Raw genomic sequence first — 18,407 nt, forward strand, 5'->3', positions numbered from 1 at the left:
CCCGGAGTGTGAAGCGTGCTACTACGAGTCTCTAGGTTTCACGGATCATCAGCAAGGCAAGTAACACTTTGATCATATCCCTTACTACCCAGTTTTATTGCATTAGATCAAATCCTCAAACAATTGCATGGTTAGGATCTGTTTAATATGTGGGTTTTGGGAAGTAGATGAGGTAGTACCTATTGCCCTGTTTATTATCAAACCTTTGGGAGTTACTTCTACGTTGCTTTTATTGCTATGCTATGCTCGTAGACGTGGATTGGGTTTGAGTGAATTTCCATGACAGATGTGAGATTGTTAATTAATGGTTCAACTTAAGGTGGCTACTTTAATTTACATCTGGGTGGATTGAGGCACCTGGAGAATCCAGTGTTGCCTGTATTTTTGGATATCCCGGAGTACCCGTGAGATTATCCTATGGACCGCCACCCAGGTTCAAAGAGATCATAAGATTATTCATGCTAGAAACTTCCGTGTGCAGCCACAAGCTATTATGGGCTCTAGCATAGTTGAGTAGGTTACATGACCTCTTGAAGAGGTGGGCTAGCAGATGTAGGGGAAAGTAGGTGTAACTGTCCACCCGGGGTAATGAGTATTGTTTCTGAAAGACTGTGTCTCGGTCATCCGTTTCTCAAACACCATGTAGTGCGAGAAATCAAGCGGAGGCGATCGAGTCTTGTGGGGAAAAGTGCACAAACCTCTGCAGAGCGTACAATCTAATCATGGTTAGCCGTGTCCCCGGTTATGGACATCTTGAGTATCTAGTTCTTGGATTATCATGTGAATCTCATCATCATGTTACTTAATTTAATTTGATTGGGTTAATCACGTTCTTAATTGGGATTGAGTTGGAGGTAACTTCTCAATGTTTAACAACCATCATGATAGTTAAATAAAATTTATTCCTTTGTGGTAGGGAAAAATTGGCTTTTCGCAAAAGCTGTAACCATAGAGCTTTCCACCAGCCAAATATGCATGTAGTGATAGCATTATTATGTTCATTACTCTATGTGTTACATTGCTAGCATATTCCATGTGCTCACCCGTTTCGGGCTGCAACGTATCATGTTGCAGACATTTCAGACGACGAGTAAGGAGCCTTAGGTCGTGGTCTTATACTCAGTGATGCCGTTGGAGTTGATGGACTCACTTTATCTTCCAAGCCTTCCGCTGTTATCGTTTTAGATGGCCTTAAGCCGTATTTATTGTAATAAGTTCTCTCTTGAGACTATTCGATGTAATAAGCGTGTGATTCCTACTCTGTTATAAATCCTTCAAGTACTGTGCGTGTCAGCATTACCGATCCAGGGATGACACTAATGCACAGAGACTAGACTGTTTGAGGACTGGTCGCTACATAGTGTCTATGTTTATCACCGGCGTCTTAGGACAAACGCCATAAATGCGCTGCTTACGTGTCCTCTAGCTTTATCGGGGACGGGAGGAGAGCCCGTCCCTTCCGTTGCCGCCTCACCCCGTCTTGACACGCGTCCACGCCGACGAGGCATGCAGTGCCAAGTTGACTGGCCAGCTGCTGCGCTGGAGAGGTGGCAGGGTCTTCACGAAGACCTGCATGCCACCACGCAGGTGCTTGCCAGGCTGGCGGGCCGGCCACTTCGCTGGAGCGGTGACGGGGTGGCAGAGTCTTGCCGCGGTCTTGCCGATGTCACCGGAAAGGATCCTGCCGGGGCTTCGCGGACCTCCTCGGCAAGGATCTTGCCGGAGCCTCGTCTTCAGGCCTTCACAAAGATCTGCACGCCACTATGCGCGCGCCCCTAGATCTTGGCTTTAACGTTGTCGATGATGTCAGAGCTCTCAACCTCAAGGGTGGTGCTCTTGTTAGTGCTCTGTAAGTCGTCCCGGCAAGGATCTTGCCGGGGTCTCGCAAGCCGCCCCGGCAAGGATCTTGCTAGGGGTCCAGCTCGTCCTCTGTCTTCTAGTCTCTAGTTCGGCTGCTTCTTCTTTGTCTTGTATCTTGTTTTCGGTCGCCCCCCTTCTGGCCTCGCCGCAGGTGTGTCTACGACTGCCCGTGCACAAGTATGGGTTGCTAAAGAGCCTAAACTTTAGTACACCGACAGGAGCCCCGGGGCCTGGGCCATACACGGGTGTGAAGCATCATTGGGCCAGGCCCAAACAATGTGTTGGTGATACGTCTGCAACGTATCTATAATTTTTTATTGTTCCATGCTATTATATTATCTGTTTTGGATGTTTAATGGGCTTTACTATGCAATTTTATATTATTTTTGGGACTAACCTATTAACCGAAAGCCCAGTGCAAATTGCTGTTTTTTTGCCTATTTCAGTGTTCCGCAGAAAAGGAATATCAAACGGAGTCCAAACGGAATGAAACCTTCGGGGGAGTTATTTTTGGAACAAACGTGATCCAAGAGACTTGGAGTGGACGTCAAGAAAGAAGCGAGGAGGCCACGAGGCAGGAGGGCGCGCCCAAGGGGCGGTAGGCGTGCCCCCCACTCTCGTGGGCCCCTCGCAGCTCCACCGACCTACTTCTTCCTCCTATATATACCCATATACCCTGAAAACATCCAGGAGCACCACGAAACCCTATTTCCACCGCCGCAACCTTCTATACCCGTGAGATACCATCTTGGGGCCTTTTCCGGCGCTCCGCCGGAGGGGAATCGATCACGGAGGGCTTCTACATCAACACCATGGCCTCTCCGATGATTTGTGAGTAGTTTACCACAAACCTTCGGGCCCATAGTTATTAGCTAGATGGCTTCTTCTCTCTCTTTGGAGCTCAATACAAAGTTCTCCTCGATCTTCTTGGAGATCTATTTGATGTAATTCTTTTTGTGGTGTGTTTGTCGAGATCCGATGAATTATGGGTTTATGATCAAGATTGTCTATGAACAATATTTGATTCTTCTCTGAATTCTTTTATGCACTATTAATTATCTTTGCAAGTCTCTTCGAATTATCAGTTTGGTTTGGCCTACTAGATTGATCTTTCTTGGAATGGGAGAAGTGCTTAGCTTTGGGTTCAATCATGCGGTGTCCTTTCCAAGTGACAGCAGGGGCAGCAAGGCACTTATTGTGTTGTTGCCATCGAGGATAAAAAGATGGGGTTTATATCATATTGCTTGAGTTTATCCCTCTACATCATGTCATCTTGCCTAATGCGTTACTCTGTTCTTATGAACTTAATACTCTAGATGCATGCTAGATAGCGGTCGATGTGTGGAGTAATAGTAGTAGATGCAGAATCGTTTCGGTCTACTTGTTGCGGACGTGATGCCTATATACATGATCATGCCTAGATATTCTCATAACTATGCGCTTTTCTATCAATTCCTCGATAGTAATTCGTTCACCCACCGTAAATTATGCTATCTTGAGAGAAGCCACTAGTGAAACCTATGGCCCCCGGGTCTATCTTCCATCATATTATTTTCCTATCAATTTACTATTCCTTTCATCTTTTATTTTGCAATCTTTACTTTCCAATCTATATCATAAAAATACCAAAAAATATTTATCTTATTATCTCTATCATATCTCACTTTTGCAAGTGGCCGTGAAGGGATTGACAACCCCTTTATCGCGTTGGTTGCAAGGTTCTTATTTGTTTGTGTAGGTACGAGGTGACTTGCGTGTAACCTCCTACTGGATTGATACCTTGGTTCTCAAAAACTGAGGGAAATACTTACGCTACTTTGCTGCATCACCCTTTCCTCTTCAAGGGAAAACCAACGCATGCTCAAGAGGTAGCAAGAAGGACTTCTGGCGTCGTTGCCGGGGAGGCTTACGCCAAGTCAAGACATACCAAGTACCCATCACAAACTCTTATCCCTCGCGTTACATTATTCACCATTTGCCTCTCGTTTTCCTCTCCCCCACTTCACCCTTGTCGTTTTATTCGCCCTCTTTATTCGTTCGCCTCGCTTTTTTTTTCACTTGCTTCTTTTGTGCTTGTGTGTTGGATTGTTTGTCACGATGGCTCAACACAATACTAAATTGTGTGATTTTTACAATACCAACAATGATGATTTTCTTAGCACTCCAATTGCTCCTCATACGGATGTTGAATCTTGTGAAATTAATACTGCTTTGTTGAATCTTGTCATGAAAGATCAATTCTCTGGCCTTCCTAGTGAAGATGTCGCTACTCATCTAAACAACTTTGTTGATTTGTGTGATATGCAAAAGAAGAAAGACGAGGATAATGATATTGTTAAATTGAAGCTATTTTCGTTTTCGCTTAGAGATCGTGCTAAAACTTGGTTTTCGTCTTTGCCTAAAAATAGTATTGATTCATGGAATAAGTGCAAAGATGCTTTTATCTCTAAGTATTTTCCTCCCGCTAAGATCATCTCTCTTAGAAACGATATTATGAATTTTAAGCAACTTGATCATGAGCATGTTGCACAATCTTGGGAGAGGATGAAATTAATGATACGTAATTGCCCTACACATGGTTTGAATTTATGGATGATCATACAAAAAATTTATGCCAGATTGAATTTTGCTTCTAGAAACCTTTTAGATTCGGCCGCGGGAGGCACTTTTATGGAAATCACTTTAGGAGAAGCTACTAAACTCCTAGATAATATTATGGTTAATTATTCTCAATGGCACACCGAAAGATCTACTAGTAAAAAGGTTCATGCGATAGAAGAGATTAATGTTTTGAGTGGAAAGATGGATGAACTTATGAAATTGTTTGCTAATAAGAGTGCTCCTATTGATCCTAATGATATGCCTTTGTCCACTTTGATTGAGAATAATAATGAATCTATAGATGTTAATTTTGTTGGTAGGAACAATTTTGGTAACAACGCGTATAGTGGAAACTTTAATCCTAGGCCGTTTCCTAGTAATTCCTCTAATAATTATGGTAATTCCTACAACAACTCTTATGGGAATTTTAATAAGATGCCCTCTGATTTTGAGACTAGTGTTAAAGAATTTATGATTTCCCAAAAGAATTTCAATGATTTGCTTGAGGAAAAATTGCCTAAGATTGATGAGTTGGCTAGGAACGTGGATAGAATTTCTCTTGATGTTGATTCTTTGAAACTTAGATCTATTCCACCTAAGCATGATATCGATGAGTCTCTCAAATCTATGAGAATTTCCATTGATGAGTGCAAGGAAAGAACCGCTAGGATGCGTGCTAAGAAAGATTGCTTTGTAAAAGCGTGTTCATATAGTTTTTATGATAATAGGGATGAGGATCTAAAAGTGATTGATGTGTCCCCTATTAAATCTTTGTTTTGCAATATGAATCTTGATAATGATGGGACTGGAGATGAGTCAACTTTAGTTAAAAAGGCGTCCCAATCATTCGGAGTTTTTAGATCTTGATGCAAAAATTGGTAAAAGTGGTATTGAAGAGGTCAAAACTTTACATAGCAATGAACCCATTATTTTGGATTTCAAGGAATTTAATTATGATAATTGTTCTTTGATAGATTGTATTTCCTTGTTGCAATCCGTGTTAAATTCTCTTCATGCTTATAGTCAAAATAAAGCTTTTACCAAACATATCGTTGATGCTTTAATGCAATCCTATGAAGAAAAACTTGAATTGGAAGTTTCTATCCCTAGAAAACTTTATGATGAGTGGGAACATAATATTAAAATTAAGATTAAAGATCATGAATGTTATGCTTTATGTGATTTGGATGCTAGTGTTTTCACGATTCCAAAAACTTTGTGTGATGTGTTAGGTTTCCGTGAATTTGATGATTGTTCTTTAAATTTGCATCTTGTGGATTCCACCATTAAGAAACCTATGGGAAGAATTAATGATGTTCTTATTGTTGCAAATATGAATTATGTGCCCGTAGATTTCATTGTTCTTGATATAGATTGCAATCCTACATGTCGTATTATTCTTGGTAGACCTTTCCTTAGAACGATTGGTGCAATTATTGATATGAAAGAAGGAAATATTAGATTCCAATTTCCGTTAAGGAAAGGCATGGAACAATTTCCTAGGAAGAAAATTAAATTACCTTATGAGTCTATTATGAGTGCCACTTATGGATTGCATACCAAATATGATAATACCTAGATCTATTCTTGCATTTATGCCTAGCTAGGGGCGTTAAACGATGGCGCTTGTTGGGAGGCAACCCAATTTTCTTTTTGTTTCTTGCTTTTTGGTTCTGTTTAGTAATAAATAATTCATCTAGCTTCTGTTAAGATGTGTTTTCATGTTTTAAATTAGTGTTTGTGCCAAGTAGAACCTTTGGGAAGACATGGGTGAAGTCTTTATGATCTTGCTGTAAAAAACAGAAACTTTAGCGCTCATGAGATTAGCTGCCATTTTTTACTGGAGAGTGATTTTAGGTTGATTCTTTTTCCAGATGATTAACAGAAAAATTCCTCACATCCTCCAATTTATTTCAGAATTTTTGGAGTTACAGAAGTATACGTTTGATCCAGATTACCACAGACTGTTCTGTTTTTGACAGATTCTGTTTTTCGTGTGTTGTTTGCTTATTTTAATGAATCTATGGCTAGTATCGGGGGTATGAACCATAGAGAAGTTGGAATACAGTAGGTTTAACACCAATATAAATAAAGAATGAGTTCATTACAGTACCTTATGGTGGAGATTTGTTTTCTTATACTAACGGAGCTCATGAGATTTTCTGTTGAGTTTTGTGTTGTGAAGTTTTCAAGTTTTGGGTAAAGATTTGATGGATTATGGAATAAAGAGTGGCAAGAGCCTAAGATTTGGGATGCTCAAGGCACCCCAAGGTAAAATTCAAGGACAACCAAAAGCCTAAGCTTGGGGATGCCCCGGAAGGCATCCCCTCTTTCGTCTTCGTCTATCGGTAACTTTACTTGAGGCTATATTTTATTCACCACATGATATGTGTTTTGCTTGGAGCATATTGTATGATTTGAGTCTTTGCTTTTTAGTTTACCACAATCATCCTTGATGTACACACCTTTTGGAGAGACACACATGAATCGGAATTTATTATAATACTCTATGTGCTTCACTTATATCTTTTGAGCTAGATAATTTTGCTCTATGCTTCACTTAAATCTTTTTAGAGCACGGTGGTGGTTTTATTTTATAGAAATAGTTGATTTCTCATGATTCACTTATATTATTTTGAGAGTCTTTTAGAACAGCATGGTAGTTTGCTTTGGCTATAAAATTAGTCCTAATATGATGAACATCCAAGATGGGTATAATAAAAACTATCATATAAAGTGAATTGAATACTATGTGAAGTTTGATTCCTTATGATTGTTTTGAGATATGAAGATGGTGATATTAGAGTCATGCTAGTTGAGTAGTTGTGAATTTGAGAAATACTTGTTCTAAAGTTTGTGATTCCCGTAGCATGCACGTATGGTGAACCGTTATGTGATGAAGTCGGAGCATGATTTATTTATTGATTGTCTTCCTTATGAGTGGCGGTCGGGGACGAGCGATGGTCTTTTCCTACCAATCTATCCCCCTAGGAGCATGCGCATAGTACTTCATTTTGATAACTAATAGATTTTTGCAATAAGTATGTGAGTTCTTTATGACTAATGTTGAGTCCATGGATTATACGCACTCTCACCCTTCCACCATTGCTAGCCTCTCTAATACCGCGCACCTTTCGCCAGTATCATACACCCACCATATACCTTCCTCAAAACAGCCACCATACCTACCTATTATGGCATTTCCATAGCCATTCCGAGATATATTGCAATGCAAGTTACCACCATTCCATTTATTATGACATGCTCCATCATTGTCATATTGCTTTGCATGATCATGTAGTTGACATCGTATTTGTGGCAAAGTCACCTTTATAATTCTTTCATACATGTCACTCTTCATTCATTGCATATCCCGGTACACCGCCGGAGGCATTCACATAGAGTCATATTTTGTTCTAGTATTGAGTTGTAATTTTTGAGTTGTAAGTAAACAAAAGTGTGATGATCATCATTATTAGAGCATTGTCCCAAGTGAGGAAAGGATGATGGAGACTATGATTCCCCCACAAGTCGGGATGAGACTCCAGACAAAAAGAAAAAAAGAGAAAAAAAAAAGAGGCCATAAAAAAGAAGAGAAAAGGCCCAAATAAAAAAAGATGAGAGAAAAAGAGAGAAGGGAAATTGTTACTATCCTTTTACCACACTTGTGCTTCAAAGTAGCACCGTGATCTTCATGATAGAGAGTCTCCTACGTTGTCACTTTCATATACTAGTGGGAATTTTACATTATAGAACTTGGCTTGTATATTCCAATGATGGGCTTCCTTAAAATGCCCTAGGTCTTCATGAGCAAGCGAGTTGGATGCACACCCACTTAGTTTCTTTTGTTGAGCTTTCATACTTATAGCTCTAGTGCATCCGTTGCATGGCAATCCCTACTCACTCACATTGATGTCTATTGATGGGCATATCCATAGCTCGTTGATACGCCTAGTTGATGTGAGACTATCTTCTCCTTTTTGTCTTCTCTAGAACCACCCTTCTATTCCACATATAGTTCTATGTCCATGGCTCACGCTCATGTATTGCGTGATGATTGAAAAAGTTTGAGAACATCAAAAGTATGAAACAATTGCTTGGCTTGTCATCGGGGTTGTGCATGATTAAATACTTTGTGTGATGAAGATAGAGCATAGCCAGACTATATGATTTTGTAGGGATAACTTTCTTTGGCCATGATATTTTGAGAAGACATGATTGCTTTGTTAGTATGCTTGAAGTATTATTATTTTTATGTCAATATTAAACTTTTGTCTTGAATCTTTCGGATCTGAACATTCATGCCATAATAAAGAAAATTACATTGAAAAATATGCTAGGTAGCATTCCACATCAAAAATTCTATTTTTATCATTTACCTACTCGAGGACGAGCAGGAATTAAGCTTGGGGATGCTTGATACGTCTCTAACGTATCTATAACTTTTGATTGTTCCATGCTATTATATTATTTTTGGGAATAACCTATTAACCGAAAGCCCAGTGCAAATTGCTGTTTTTTTGCCTATTTCAGTGTTTCGCAGAAAAGGAACATCAAACAGAGTCCAAACGGAATGAAACCTTCGGGGGAGTTATTTTTGGAACAAACGTGATCTAGGAGACTTGGAGTGGACGTCAAGAAAGAAGCAAGGAGGCCATGAGGCAGGAGGGCGTGCCCAGGGGGGTAGGCGTGCCCCCACCCTCGTGGGCCCCTCGCAGCTCCACCGACCTACTTCTTCCTCCTATATATACCCATATACCCTGAAAACATCCAGGAGCACCATGAAGCCCTATTTCCACCACCGCAACCTTCTGTACCCGTGAGATCCCATCTTGGGGCCTTTTCTGGCGCTCCGCCGGAGGGGGAATCGATCACGGAGGGCTTCTACATCAACACCATGGCCTCTCCGATGATGTGTGGGTAGTTTACCACATACCTTCGGGTCCATAGGTATTAGCTAGATGGCTTCTTCTCTCTCTTTGGATCTCAATACAAAGTTCTCCTCGATCTTCTTGGAGATCTATTTGATGTAATTCTTTTTGCGGTGTGTTTGTCGAGATCCGATGAATTGTGGGTTTATGATCAAGTTTATCTATGAACAATAGTTGATTCTTCTCTGAATTCTTTTATGCATGATTAATTATCTTTGCAAGTCCCTTCAAATTATCAGTTTGGTTTGGCCTACTAGATTGATCTTTCTTGGAATGGGAGAAGTGCTTAGCTTTGGGTTCAATCTTGCGATGTCCTTTCCCAGTGACAGCAGGGGCAACAAGGCACGTATTGTATTGTTGCCATCGAGGATAAAAAGATGGGGTTTATATCATATTGCTTGAGTTTATCCCTCTACAACATGTCATCTTGCCTAATGCGTTACTCTGTTCTTATGAACTTAATACTCTAGATGCATGCTGGATAGCGGTCGATGTGTGGAGTAATAGTAGTAGATGCAGAATTGTTTCGGTCTACTTGTCGCGGAAGTGATGCCTATGTACATGATCATGCCTAGATATTCTCATAACTATGCGCTTTTCTATCAATTGCTCGACAGTAATTCGTTTACCCACCATAAATTATGCTATCTTGAGAGAAGCCACTAGTGAAACCTATGGCCCCCGGGTCTATCTTCCATCATATTATTTTCCTATCAATTTACTATTCCTTCCGTCTTTTATTTTGCAATCTTTACCTTCCAATCTATATCATAAAAATACCAAAAATATTTATCTTATTATCGCTATCAGATGTCACTTTTGCAAGTGGTCGTGAAGGGATGACAACCCCTTTATCGCGTTGGTTGCAAGGTTCTTATTTGTTTGTGTAGGTACGAGGCGACTTGCGTGTAACCTCCTACTGGATTGATACCTTGGTTCTCAAAAACTGAGGGAAATACTTACGCTACTTTGCTACATCACCCTTTCCTCTTGAAGGGAAAACCAACGCATGCTCAAGAGGTAGCAGCGGGCACGCGTGGCTGGGGAATAACTGCTATAATCTTCTCGTATGTCGTGCTTGCAACGGCCCACGAATAGCCTTTATTCACGGGGTGGTAATCGCCGTTCCACGCTTCCCACTACGCCCGCCTTTTTCGCCATGTACACTGCATGCATGGTGCGGGGTAGGTGGCGGACGCGCGGGATACAGGAAGGCGTGCCATGGCAGATACCCATGCGCCTTTGATTGGCGCGGGGAGGGCGGTCGATGACCCCGCTCGTTGCCAACGACTTTAGTGAGCCGGATTGGAAAGGGCCCTTGTGGGAAGGCATAGCGCCAACCCCCAGCTCTTCCTGCCTGGCTATAAAAGGGGAGTTGGGAGGAGGAAGGAGGGGCATCCCCTTGCGTCTTATCTTCTTCTCTATCCTCCATCCACCATCATGCCGAGAGGGCACGGCCGCGGCCATCCCTCTGCGGAGGCGACTAGATCTTCCTCTCGCCAGAGAGCTGCGGCAGTTAAGGAAGAGCCAGATGCTCAAGACAGAGGCACTGGACGGGGTCGCGGTCGGCGAGGTGGTCGAGGCAGAAGAGGGCACGGAAGGGGAGCACCTACGGCGCCGCCGCCTCCTCCCGCTTCGTCAAGCGGCCATGTCAGAGACACGGCGTTGGAGTTCATCCTGTGGCTGCACGAGCCGCCGCGTAGCCGTCTTCTCCTTCCCGCGGCATTCGCGAGGGTGCTGGAGGTTGACCGGCCATCGAGGTTGAGGCTTCACATGAAGGGATGTTGCAATGACGACATGTGGGCGAACGTAAAGTTCCCTGTCCCTCATGTAATGCTTCTTCGTCGTGGTTGGAAAACCTTCGAACGCGCCCACTGCCTGATGAAGGGGCACGTCCACCACTTCAAATTGGTGGAGGCTGACCTGCTCTCCATCAAGGTTTTTGGGCACTCGGGGATCCAGCTAGGGTGCTGCACGGAGAGCTCGACCAACGACGAGAGCTCCTCCTCGAGGGATAGCGAGGAGGAGGAGACCGGTGGGGAGGACGACGGGGACAGGTCCGACTATACGTCGGACGCACCGTCCCCGGGCGACGCCGGGAGCACCATCATTTGCACCTGGTCTTCTCCTCGGCAGAGCGATTTGGCCGGGGATGGTTCTTTGTGGAGGTTTCTCAAGCCAGCTCCTTGAACTTCTCGGGGCTGCCGCTTCTAGCGGCCGGTGCCGGAAGGCCGGAGAAGACGAAGAAGGCGGGTGGCGGGCCGTCAAGTCGGAGTACGATGGCATCAACGCCTTCATCGCGTATTGCTGGCCCGCTGCCTCATCTTTCGGCTTCTCTCCCGGCACCGTCATCACCAGCCTTCTTCTGGACGGATGCCGGGGTGTTCTCTTGGTGTCTTCTACCACGTGTACCTCGCCTAGGCACTCCTTTTGCCCTCCCGCTATCTTGATCCACTTCCTGGGGAGAGGGACAAGAAAGGGATTACGGGCACCTTACCTTCTTTTTATCTTAAGCCCGCGGGCACTTGTCAAATTTAAACTTTGTAACCCCTTGCTCGCGCTTATATTTCGTATGAATTGTACTTTTTAATCAACGTATTAATGAAGAAAAAGGGTGGTTGCCGGGTTCTTTTGTGCGTGAGCGAGGCCCACACCAAGGAGCGAGCCCTTGTTATGTTTTAATAAACAACGTCACCCGGCAACAAGCCTCGCCATCTTCCCGCTTCATACCATGACTACGCTTACGCCCTTGGCGGAGGTAGGGGCAAAGTAGGATTAGGCCCTTCGCCCATTCCCCTACCTGGCGCGCCAAAGATGTCGGCGTCAACGACACCTACGGGGTCACGTGGATCCCTTCTACGGTTCGGTAGGAAAGAGGGGTGGTGCAAAGAGCAGATCTAATGATCAACACGACGGATTTTTACCCAGGTTCGGGCCACTGAGAAGCGTAAAACCCTAGTCCTGCTTGGTTGTGTATTCTGTGTTCTTGAGCTTCAGCTAGCTGCTCCCATGCAAGCTGGGCCGAGAGGTTCAAAAGTTCGAATCCTCCTCCAGTACGCCGTGGGCCTCCTTTTATGTGTCCAAAGGGCTGCCACAGTGGTACACAGGAGGTGTAAAGTTGCTATAGTGTCTATGTTTATCACCGGTGTCTTAGGACAAACGCCATAAATGCGCTGTTTACGTGCCCTCTAGCTTTATCGGGGACGGGAGGAGAGCCCGTCCCGTCCATTGCCGCCTCGCCCCGTCTTGACAAGCATCCACGCCGGTGAGGCATGCAATGCCAAGTTGGCTGGCCAGCTGCTGCGCTGGAGAGGTGGCAGGTTCTTCACGAAGACCTCCATGCCACCACGCAGGTGCTTGCCAGGCTGGCGGGCCGGCCGCTGCGCTGGAGCGGTGATGAGATGGCAGAGTCTTGCCACTGTCTTGCCGATGTCCCCGACAAGGATCCTGCCGGGGCTTCGCGGACGTCCCCGGCAAGGATCTTGTTGGAGCCTCGTCTTCAGGCCTTCACAAAGATCTGCACGCCTCTACGCACGCGCCCCTGGATCTTGGCTTTAACGTTGTCGATGATGTCAGAGCTCTCAACCTCAAGGGTGGTGCTCTTGTTAGTGCTCTGTAAGTCGTCCTGGCAAGGATCTTGCCGGGGTCTCGCAAGCCGCCCCGGCAAGGATCTTGCCGGGGGTCCAGCTCGTCCTCTGTCTTTGAGACTCTAGTTCAGCTGCTTCTTCTTTGTCTTGTATCTTGTTTTAGGTCGCCCACCTTCAGGCCTTGCTGCGGGTGTGGCTACCACTGCCCGTGCACAAGTATGGGGTGCTAAAGAGCCCAAACTTTAGTACACCGACACGTGCTTTCCCACCCGGCGCTAGCTGCCCGCATTCATGCCGCTCTAGAGCGCGCCGCTGCACATTGAAGACGGCTAAGGGCGGACGCAACCTCTCATTGGATCCGTCATTGAAGCGGCGCGTCGGCCGACGGCGTCGCCCGCTGCATGCCCGGCTAAACACGCCTCCTCGCCGCATTCAAACTCCTCCATTACTACGTGGAAGCCGAGAAACCTACTTCGGCAGACGTTCGTTCACGAGCGGGCGGACATTAAAAAGAACTCCGGGCATGCTCCTCCTATTCTCCCGCTATTTAAAGGAGGCCAGACGCCGGCAAGAATCGCACCACTTTGTCGCTCCCCATCTCCTCCTTCCGTCATTTTCTCCACCCTTTCGATGGCATCCAACGAGGAGGAAGAGTAGTTCTTTGACATAAAAGCCGACTAGGTGGCCCGCCAAGCCCACTGGATTTGAGCGAGGCAGCTCGCGGCTCCACCTCCCTTGCCTAGCCCGATAGAGCAAGTTTCTGCCCTAGGCCGACGCACGGTTCAGCAACTCATAGCTCCAAGCCAGCTCATGGAGGAGTGGCATGTTGCTCCAGGCCGGCACGGGGGGAGCACGGTGGAACTAGAATCGTCGCTGCCCCGGATGACGATGTGTCGTACGGCGCCTCCCGTGCCTGCGACCGCACCATCCGTCATCAACGCGCGTATAACTGCGTCCTGTCGGCATAGAAGATGCCGGCTACACGGATATCGATGAGGTGGTGCCCAGGACATCTGCAGTTGTCGCTATCATCGAGGAGAAGTAGAACACGAGAGGCCGTCGCCGCTTGGGCCCCATGAAGACTACTGTCGAGGCGACGCCGGCGTACACAACCGGTGTCTTGTCCTCTCGCAGGCGACTGTCATCCCCTTACCCAAAAACCAACTTTGATCCGTGCAGCGTAGAGACCCTTCCCTTCCGGCTGAAGCATCGACCGGTGGTTCCACTCCGATGAGCGGTGGGGAAGCGAGCCACCCTTTGCGTTGAAACATATACCTTCGGGGGTCACGATTGTCGGACATGGGGACAACAATGGAGATCCGCTGCAGTCGGCAGTAGACTAGTCAAGGCTATCCATGTTGTCAGAATGGATATCCACCGGCGTCGGCCGTAGACTAGTTATATCTTAGTCCGATATATTTTTAGTTACAAATATGTTCAAAATATAAACGTTTTCGTCCAGTTTGTATGAAATCTGTCATGTTTATATGAAATCCGGCCGTGTTTGTATGAATTTCATCTGGCTTGTTGAGAAAGTGTTTGAAATGTATGCAGGCACGGCGGCCTCTCGCATTCGTGTCCAGGACCGATCCCACCTTATCCGTGGACAGATGAGGGAGGAAATTTGTGGGTCGTTGTTGGAGATGCCCTTAGTTGATGGTCCAAGACGATGTTTTCCTTGGAAATACTCCCTCCGTTCCTTTATATAAGTTGTATTTATTTTTTGATAAAATTCAAGAATATAAGGTGCATTTCTTCTAATTTCTCGTAATTCCCTTGTTGGCCTTTCAGAAGGAAGGAAAGTATCTCTCTCGATTGTCTGTGTATCTTCTTGTAGCAAAAGAAGGAAAGTATCTCTCTGTCCACTGCATGTATCTCTTACTTTCCTAGACTAACTGATTTACTTTACACTAACCAACAAATTTGCCAAGAGTAATTTCATCCTAACTTGTCTATAATTATGTGTCTTGCTCACCGTGGCAAAAATAATACACCTTACATAAAGGAACAGAGGGAGTGTAACTTCAAGGAGATAATAGCATATTTTCCAAACATATTTGTATATAAACTTGTATTTATATATAAAAGATTGGCGCATAAAAAAACTAAGCACGGTAAGATACTAGTAAACTAATATAAGATCTTGGAGATCTGGTCCCTGAATCTAAAATATCTTATATTAGTTTACAGAGGAAGTAACTCAGAAATCTTAATTCAAATATAAAAATATCATTAAATATGTGATCAATCATACACGTGCATGCATTTATCATGCATGCCCTATTTACATGCAAGCCTATTTATATATTGTAATCAACTGCATATATATTTACTTCGCAGAGTCAGATATAATTGTGGAGTATATGATGGAATAGACCCGGCCAAAAATAATATCTGACTGGGGATTGTAATCAACTGCATATATATTTACTATTTACTATATGCACTACAATGTATATATGTGCATATGAAACTAATATCCAACTATGTTGTGACTCGTTTTTTAGTTCGAAAATACTCCTAGCTAGGTATATGGCCAAAAATTATACTATCTGACTGGGGATTGTAATCAGCTGCATATATATTTACTATATGCTCTCTACAATATATATGCATATGAAGCTGATATCATACTATATATGTTCTGACTTTTTTTTACTTCGAAAATATTCCTAGCTGTGTATATGGCTAGCAAGTTCGCATAAGTACGTGCTCATGGTGCAATGCAGCCACATATATCCATGCAATGGTGATGTGCATGCAATGCAACTACTCAGTGCTCACTGAATGCGACTACCACTAACTAGCTGCAACAACTACTGGCTAGCAATGCATGCGTGCATGCGCATATGCGGTGTTCATATCATTTGTTCAGGGATTCCAGTTCACGCCGGATATTTGGACGGGGTGCTGGAAGGCAGAGGTGGCGGCGGCAGTGGCTTCTGGCGCGAGCGGGGCGCCGAGGATGACATGTTGTTGATGGTAGGTCCCGTCTTGCACGGGAAGATGATTCATAAATGGAGGCATGGCGTTTATCGCATTGCCGCCGCCGTTGTCCACCGCCATGTCGGCCGTCGACGACAGCGACATGTTGCCGACATTTCTGCTCCTGTTAAACCCAGGAAAATTCCTTGCCTGTGGGAGGATGCCAACGGTTGACGCATCGAGCCAGTTGAACGGGGTTGAAGACGACGGGGCCAGGAACTGTTTGGTCGGAGCCGGGCTCGCCCTCGCCGCCGCGGCTAGGTGGCTCAGCGAGGTGGCGCCCGCCGAGAGGCCGGCGTCCTCTGCTGTGAGCAGGCCGTCCAGGAAGTTGTCCTCGTGGCTGTCCTGGTGATGGAGCAGTGAATCGTAGTTGCTGCCATGCGCCCCTGCACCGGTCATGCCCGCCGTGGCATAGGGCGGGTATGCGGTGACGGCGTCCTCCACGGAGTCCTCGCACTCCATGCTCCTCTGCTGATCCCCGGCGGCGGCCTTGTTGATCTTCTTGTATATGCGGCACAGCACCCAGTCGTCCAACTGATAAGACGACGACGTACACTAATTAACTTGATCAACCACGATACCCTAAGCTCGAGAGTAAAGTAATTAAACACGATTGGTTACTGCTAGACCGCGCGATCGATCGACACGTACCCTGAGAGAGGCAGCCCTGCTCCCGCCGGTGACAGGCGGCGGTCGGCTGGTGGTGGCGGAGCTAGACGCGTCGGTGAGGCGGTACTCGTGCATGATCCAGTTGGTTTTGAGGCCCTTGGGCGGCTTCCCGCGGTAGAAGACGAGCGCCTTCTTGACGCCGACCTTCTCCCGGCCGCAGCCGGAGGCCATGATAGGCTTGTCGGTGCCGGTGGCCTTCCAGTACCCCGACGTCGCCGCCCTGTTGGGCCGCGCGCCGTTGGGGTACTTGCGGTCGCGCGGGCTGAAGAAGTACCACTCCTGCTCCCCGAAGGTCGCCTTCTCTGATCGATCCCGAGCGAGCGCATGAACAAGCACGACAGGATCACATACATAAACCATCTACATACATGTGTACTGAAAGAATATAAAAATACTTCTTGCACAGTAGTATAAGCATGATGGATGGTTCGATTATTTAATAATTGCACCGGAAATTTACGGCGCTTGATAAGCACGACGAGGTGAGATACACATACCGGGCAGCTCCCATGGGTCGAACTTGTAGAGATCCACCTCGGCGATGATGGTGACGGGGAGCGGCACCTTGGCGGCCTTCTTCTTGAGGTAGTGCACGACCAGCTCCTCGTCCGTCGGGTGGAACCGGAAGCCCGGCGGGAGCTCCGGCGCCGAGCCCTGCTGCGGAGGCGGCGGCTGATGCCGCGGTGGTGCGGAGCCGGAAGATGAGTCCGAGCTGCCCATGGATCTCATCAGACCGTCCCCTAGCTAGCTACCAACAAACACACCAGATGATGCCACCAGAGTATATATATGCACGCAGCAGCACAGCACGTCTGTGGACTGTGGTGCCTAGCTCAACTGCCAAAGCTTCTAGCTGGTGGGTGTGAAGGAGCGGGCTGGGATTTGTTACGGCGACGGTTGGGAGGAGAGATGAGGAGAGGAGAGGCGAGCAGGCGGGCGAGTGATCTGCGGTGGAAATCCTGGTGGTTTGGGGGCGGCTGTGCGAGCGTGAAACCGTGGCGAGGAGAGCAGGGGAGATGCAGGCCATCGGCGGGGGCAGTGTGGAAGGTGCGGAAGGCATTGGCCCGAGAAATACGGCTCCGTTGTACCGAACCCGGGGCCAAGGGCCCGTCACCGCTGGACACGTATGCCGGCCGCCGCTCGTACCGCGTGTCAGATCGCCACCGGACGGCGCGCGCGCGACCACGGCCACCCGTTCCGCTACTCTTACTTTTTTTTGTGAGAAAAAAAGAGAGAGTATTCCGCTAGTTATACGCGGGCGCGCAGGAACTGGACCGGACCTGTGTGACACAGCTCAAGGCACGACCAGTTTTTTTTTTTTGAGGGAATCAAGGCACGACCAGCTCCTCGTCCGTCCGGTGGCTCCTGTACTGGCGCGCGGGTGTTGTATGGACCGGCCCATTTTCCTGTCTTTTTCGTTTTTTTCTTCTTTTTATTTTTTCTTTTATTTTCTTATTTTCTTTTTATTTCCTGATTGCCTTTTTTTCCTTTTTATTTTCTCTTTAGCTTTTCAACTTTTTTGCGAATTTTCATTTCAAATCCGCGAACTTTTTTTGTTCATCGAATTCAAAAAATCATCGTCTTTATTTTTTGTTCATCGGATTAAAAAAAAGTTCATCAAATTCAAAATTTCTTCATTAAATTTTAAAAATGTGCATCAAATACGAAATTTGTCCATTGATTTTCAAAAAAATGTTCATCAAATTCAAAATTTGTCCATCGAATTCAAAACTTGTTCGTCCATTTTAAAAAAAAAGGTTCCAGTAAAATTTTG

General features: G+C 45.8%; 1 protein-coding gene across 1 annotated transcript; it reads right to left on the bottom strand.

Annotated features, from left to right (window-relative positions):
- Positions 1-15,188: 15,188 nt before the first annotated feature.
- On the bottom strand, positions 15,189-17,673 carry LOC109786067 (NAC transcription factor NAM-B2). Its single transcript, XM_020344646.4, has 3 exons — positions 17,131-17,673; positions 16,616-16,935; positions 15,189-16,498 (listed from the first exon to the last, which is right to left on the bottom strand). The coding sequence occupies exons 1-3, from the start codon at positions 17,360-17,362 to the stop codon at positions 15,851-15,853; spliced, it is 1,200 nt and encodes a 399-aa protein (XP_020200235.1). The 5' UTR covers positions 17,363-17,673; the 3' UTR covers positions 15,189-15,850.
- Between the last annotated feature and the right edge of the window lie 734 nt (positions 17,674-18,407).

Source organism: Aegilops tauschii, chromosome 2, assembly GCF_002575655.3.
Source record: "Aegilops tauschii subsp. strangulata cultivar AL8/78 chromosome 2, Aet v6.0, whole genome shotgun sequence".
NCBI lineage: Eukaryota > Viridiplantae > Streptophyta > Magnoliopsida > Poales > Poaceae > Aegilops > Aegilops tauschii.

What these genes read in the sequence shown, in the direction of transcription:
- LOC109786067 (XM_020344646.4), bottom strand. Translation starts at nt 17,362, where the DNA reads ATGAGATCCATGGGCAGCTCGGACTCATCTTCCGGCTCCGCACCACCG. An exon ending in CGACCCATGGGAGCTGCCCG is followed by an intron (nt 16,936 to 17,130) that starts GTATGTGTATCT and finishes GGGATCGATCAG; the next exon opens with AGAAGGCGACCTTCGGGGAG. An exon ending in GCAGGGCTGCCTCTCTCAGG is followed by an intron (nt 16,499 to 16,615) that starts GTACGTGTCGAT and finishes TCGTCTTATCAG; the next exon opens with TTGGACGACTGGGTGCTGTG.